This window comes from Cryptomeria japonica, chromosome 5 (assembly GCF_030272615.1).
Source record: "Cryptomeria japonica chromosome 5, Sugi_1.0, whole genome shotgun sequence".
NCBI lineage: Eukaryota > Viridiplantae > Streptophyta > Pinopsida > Cupressales > Cupressaceae > Cryptomeria > Cryptomeria japonica.
The window spans coordinates 13127299-13133298 of record NC_081409.1 but is presented as its reverse complement, the minus strand read 5'-3'; the positions used below and the strand labels follow the sequence as shown (position 1 = coordinate 13133298).

Genomic DNA, 6000 nt, shown 5'->3' with positions numbered 1-6000 from the left:
AAATAATATATTATAATTTGATGAAAAATAGAAAAAACAAACTTGAAATTCTCTTTTTATTGAATATATCTTAATCAAATAATTGATATTTTTTTTCGTTTCAACTGAACTCATAAAATTAAAATTAATTATTTATATTGATTGATTATTTAATTCACAAGATTACCTAGAAATAGTTAAAATTTATTATTTTCCATCTTATGTCTGAATGCATACTCAACTTACCACAGTCCAATATCGAGCATTGTTTCTCTTCAAATCTTTATTGTCGATGAAATATTTTTACAAAAATAATCTGTTTCATGCCAAAAAGATAAATCAGAAAACCCTGATCTAAAACCCTGCGTTGAGGTTTGAAGGTTCTTAAGTCGGTGATCTGCCGACCATGATTGTAAGCAGGCTACGCTACGTGTCTGCCCGTCTTAGCACCAGGAATTGGCAAGGAGAGCCGTCAAAATCTTTACAGGCACTGCGGGGAATTTCTGTCATTCGTCGACCAGGTTATCATTTAATTTTTTTTCACAGCACTGATGAAAATATTGATTATATCTGTTTTGTTCTCTCATATTGTAATTTTGAATTTTTTAAGGTTTATTTTAGGAGAAATTAGTTATGTCAGGAGAATAGCTTCAGAAGAAAGGGCCTATTTTTTTTGGGAATCTAGTATGGCCAATCGAGGATCCGTAACTTTTGATATATCACATTATTTATATATGAATTGATAAATTTGCATTGTTAGCAAACCTTCGACTTAGATGTTATGACTAAAGTTTTAAAAAATGTTGGTAAATAACTACAAAAATTTAGAGTATAGCTTTGGAAGAAATCAAAATAAAGTCAGTAGAAGAGCTTCAGAAGAAATGCAGTTTGTGATACATCAAGTGTCCCTAACTCTTGACAAGTTGTATTGTTTGTTTTTATATTGGTAAGTTTGCATTGTGGAGGGACTTCCGGTTTAGATGCCACACAGAAGGATGCCTTTTCTGTCAAATAAAAAATATTAGGAGAGTAACTTTAGGAGCAATTGAAATTATGCTACGAGAATAGCTTCAAGAGAAATCAAATTTACGTCAGGAGAATAGCTTCACAAGAAGAGTTTTTTGGAATCTGATGCTTTGTGGACCATCGACAATCCCTAACATTTGATGGGTTATATTGTTTATTCCTAAATTGCCGAGTGCACATTGCTGGGAGACCTTCAGGTTAGATTCGATGACCGAGAGATTGTTTACCTCTCAAATACAAAAAATGCATTAGGAAAATATCTTTAGGAGAAATTGATGTTATGTTGGGAGAGTAGTTTTAGGAAAAATAAAAAATATACTGGGAGAATAGCTTTGGAATAGATCAAAATTATGTCAGATGAATAGCTTTAGGAGAAACTTATGTTAGGAGAACAGGTTAAGGAGAAATCGCATATAAAGAATTTAAGTTTAGAATCTAGACATTTCAGATCAGACATTGTGGGGTATCATGAAGATGAATGATGTGTAATTTCAATGAATTATGTTATTTATGCTTAAATTGGTGAATTATCCTTGCGAGGTGACCTTTAGCTTAGATGTCATGGATGAGGGTTGTTATCATCTCTGTCAAATTTATCTAGGACTTGCACCTTGCATTTTTTTTTTAATTGGTAAGTTTTCCTTGTGACATTTGTAAAGATGTTATGTCTGAGGGAACTTGCAACCAGCCTCCCCAGTTGGGGTTGCAAACAACCTCATCAGTTGGGGTACTTCACAATTAGTGAATTGAATATGGTGTTCTATCCAGCATTATCCAATTTTACCATTTTATTGGTGTTTCCTGTTAGTTTGAATTTTGGAAAATTCCAATGCTTTTACCATTTGAGTGCATTTCATTTGACAAAATGATATTAGTTTTAGCCTTTTAGGTAGAAGGTTTTGTAGACTCAAATCTTTGGCAGCGATGGTCTTGAATCTGCAAAATCCACTCTAACATATATATCATCTGATTTATCTGTTGATCCTTCTTGTGTGTCACTCTTGGCAAACCTTAGTTTATCAATTTGAACTTTTTAAGAGCTAAGCAGCTTGAGCAGAAAAATTATGGAAGTTTTTTGGCATAACTGAATTACTAGTTACCAGTTCTCTCTATTCATGTAATGTCCCCTTCACAATTGCACAAATTAGGGTTAGGGTTACATCTTACCTAGTAAATATCTCTTTAATAATGCAATCTTGGATTTGAATCCTGCAATCATAACATAAGCAACATATATATATATATATGTTCAATCATTAGGGTTAGACAAACCACATCTTATTCATACGCTATCAATAATATTATACAAGCTTGTTAGGGTCTGGAGGAAGAGTCATGATGTGTTTGCCTGAAGCCATTTCTACACTAGCCCAAGAGTGGATGTCTGCCAGAGCCCTCTTGCTTGCTTAGTGGCTTGTACATGCTTTCCCCAACCATGTTTTGTCTCCCTACAAATAGTTGTCATCTTGTGGAGTTGGGGGGAGGTTGTAAGGGGGGTTACTTGACTCTGTACGTGCCTAATTACGAGCCCGCTTGCTATCCCCCTCGTACACCTCAAGCCTCTATCGCAAGGTGGATTTCAGACAGCATGTATACCTATTCACATTTTCCCAAAGACACATGCCCTCTTGCAGGATTGTGGGAGGCCATAAGGGAGTTCCTTGACTCTTTAAGCACCCTCTTGTCCTAGGGGCCACTAAGGTCATCCTAGGACGACCTACTTATGAGCGCACTTGTCACCCATCTCTTACTCCTCAGATCTTCTCCCACAAGAGGGATTTTAAACAAGTATATCTATCCAATATTCTTTCTTAGGAATATATACTTAAACATTACTGATTAAGACAAGCAACATGTATAGCAGATATATATGTAATTAATTGACAAATATATATAAACCAGTGTTCCACGGGGACATCACAATTTAAGTCCCAGGACAGTTACCATCAAGCAATCAGTAGAAGAGACCGTTGTTGTTGGTGCTGACATTAAACATATGCAGTCATAGTTTGTCAGGGTTTTGATACTAAAGCTTTTTGTTTCCTGCTCTGATTAGAATTATCACATCGTCTTTTCACACCATATGCCTGATTTAGAATTATCAATGTTTTATTGAATTTATTCTTCTTTTCCAGCTAATTAATTTAGTCAAACCTTTCGAATGTTGCAGAAAATGGTCCTCTGTATGCTGGAGAAAACAACATATAGTCTCTTGTATGCGATTTTATGGAAAGTAGTTCCCTGAGACAACACTAATTGCAACTTGACTATCTTGTGTTCAACAATGTAGCGATGCCCCATGTAAATAAAATCTAAAACATATTAATTTCTTCAACAAGTTGAGCTTTATATGTGAGTCCGATGCTATCTTTGGCCACAATGCAACAACACTGGCAGTGTAAAAAGTTTCATCATAAGACTAGTATAATTCCATGACGTTCGCAAATTGTATACCTTTTACTATTTCACTCTATGTTTAGCACCCGTTTTGGTTGTTGTGCTTGGTTTGTGTAAATGGGCTTATCTTGGGATCACGTTTGCAATATTGGTCACACCCCCTAGTACCTAGCCCTTTGTGTAGCCAAAAATTTGGCTCCAAATTCAAATATTTGAATGTCGGCTTTGGGACCTTAACGGTTGTAATCTTGTTGTTGGCCTCTCCTGGATAATTGTTCACAAAAAGGTGTAAGTCACATATAAAGGTGTCTCCCTTCCTCATTTGAAAAGCCTAATCTACCTAGCAATCCAATCTACCTAAGCACTCTAAGGATAAAGCAATCAAAGTCAATTGGGCTAAGGAGTTTGAGGATACTATCAATCATTCTGTTATCTGCAAGTGAAGTAATTTTGTTTATTATTGTTGTTGTTATGTTGGACATTAACATTTGCAGGACTTTATCAACACTTGGTGTGAAATTCAAGCGAGGGCTTCACATCTATGGTATTATTGTCATTTCATCATAATTATCGTTTATATGCCTTTGCTCTTGAGGGGGTATGCGATGGTTATTGTTCATTATTGTTGTTGTGGAGGTGGAAACACCAACATGGGGTTTGATTAAGGCAAGCTCTTCTATAGCACAACATTTTTTTCTCTTTCATGTGTGGAGGTGCAGATCCGAGGGTTTCCAGTTGTGATAGTGATACAGATGGACAAAGCAGGTGATGACAGATGCTAGCGTTGAGTGTTAGTATCCTCCTAGTTTTGCCCCAGGTTTTGAGGACAACTGCACAATGACCTCTTGATCCTATTTCCAACATTGGCATCTGCGAACATCTGCCTCTGGACTCCAGTGCCTAGTGTCTCTGTGCTGCCCAGTTTGACCTTGATTTTGGTCAGAGATTCTTCTCAGCATTCCATTTCCAGATTTGCCTCTCTTCTGCATTTTTGTTTTGTAGTTTCTACATTCCAATATACTTGTTCAACTTAGCATTCTTTAACCTAGTTCATTGCACACAGTCAACTAAATCTTTATCATATCAATGCATAACAGAATAGGTGTGGATCCAGGACATTTTGGCTCTCCCTTGAGGATTGAAGTCAAACTCATTCACACCTCTTCTAATGATTTGCATGGAAAAGGAATTGATTCTAGGTTGATGCACCTATTAGCCTAGGATCGCTTTTCCTACATATCACAACAAAAAGAATTCGTCATTGATAAATTCAAAGTCCCAACTAAATTGCCCTAGTTGATATTCTTGATATTGTATTGAACTTTGAGATCATGTGGGTAATTCTAACTTGTCCTTAAAATAATGTGTGCTAACCGGATTACTTAAAATCTAGAGGCTAGGGAATTAGCTTTGACAATACTCAAGAACTAGGGTTGAGATCTAATTTACCAATGGGGCAATCAAATTGGATACCGTAAAATTTTCTCCAACGATTAAAGCAAAGTCAAAGAAGTAAAATTGAAAAAGAGAGAATACGCATATGCCTGGTGATGTCATCATGCCTATGCTAAGCAAATGATATATTCAAATATTTTGGTCTAAGTCTGACAACCGTGATCCTACATGTTTCTTTATTCCTTAGAGACACCCCATTCTTGTCTCCATCTTTGGTAGTACACATAAGAATATCCGTTTGCAAAGAAAAAATCGATATATTCAAGGCCTGTGTTGTACTAAAATTATAATTACCTCGTAAGAAGAGGTACTTCTTTCCCCTTCAAAAACTATTTTGGGTGGAATGCACAACTAAGTTTCTGGTTTGGATTTGGGTTTGTATATATGTTAAAAATACAGAAAAATAGTAATACTCAATATGATTATAATTATATATATTAAAGCTATTTAAAAATAGTAATACTCATAATTGCCAAAAAACAAAATACCTCATAATTTTCTAAATGGAATTCCCATAAATTCAAAACTCATTAATTGCGAAATGTCAACACAATGTGAAAATTGCAATCAATAATCTTTATATTACTCTTCATTTGGAGCATTGAAGTCAGTATTTGGTTCCTTTGAACCACAATCAACCATAGTGCCACTCCTGCTAGCCATACCATATGTAGAATTTGTCTCATCTAAAAAGAATATGGCAAGTTGTGCATCGGGAGCATTAAGTCGGCACACGTAGGTGTCAGATCCCAATTCCTTGTTTCCCCTTGTATTTGGATGTTCTATATGATAAGAGACACAAGTTGGAGTGTATGTAGACCAAATACTCAATTTTTTTGTAGCCAATTGGTTGTTCTTCATTGAGTGGATAAAGCAGTATGTACTCCAATTTTGCTCAGCTGAAGAGTAACTTGCAACTTGTTGAAATTGCAAACAAAATCAATACAAAATTTGGAAATTTAAAACATAAATTATAATATATAGCAGTGAAAGACAAGGAAGTTAAATAATAAAAACCATACTTGAGATGGAATTGTTATTGCGAGAGGCTGCAGGTAAATATAACCTTGGTCATATATACCACCATTCATGAGCACATTTCTTGTAATTGTATTGAAGAGTGCAAACATCAATACTACTTGA

The 6000-nt window shown here is 35.4% G+C and overlaps 1 protein-coding gene across 2 annotated transcripts in view; it reads left to right on the top strand.

Annotated features, from left to right (window-relative positions):
* Nucleotides 1–205: 205 nt before the first annotated feature.
* LOC131077984 (uncharacterized) overlaps nucleotides 206–6000 on the top strand; it is a 49263-nt gene continuing 43468 nt past the window's right edge. The window contains exon 1 of one of the 2 annotated variants that reach the window (XM_058015594.2): nucleotides 206–500. In XM_058015594.2, the coding sequence (XP_057871577.2) occupies nucleotides 386–500 (115 nt within the window). In that variant the 5' untranslated portion in view covers nucleotides 206–385. The remainder of the gene's footprint in view (nucleotides 501–6000) is intronic. The other variant, XM_058015593.2, reaches the window with a different exon arrangement.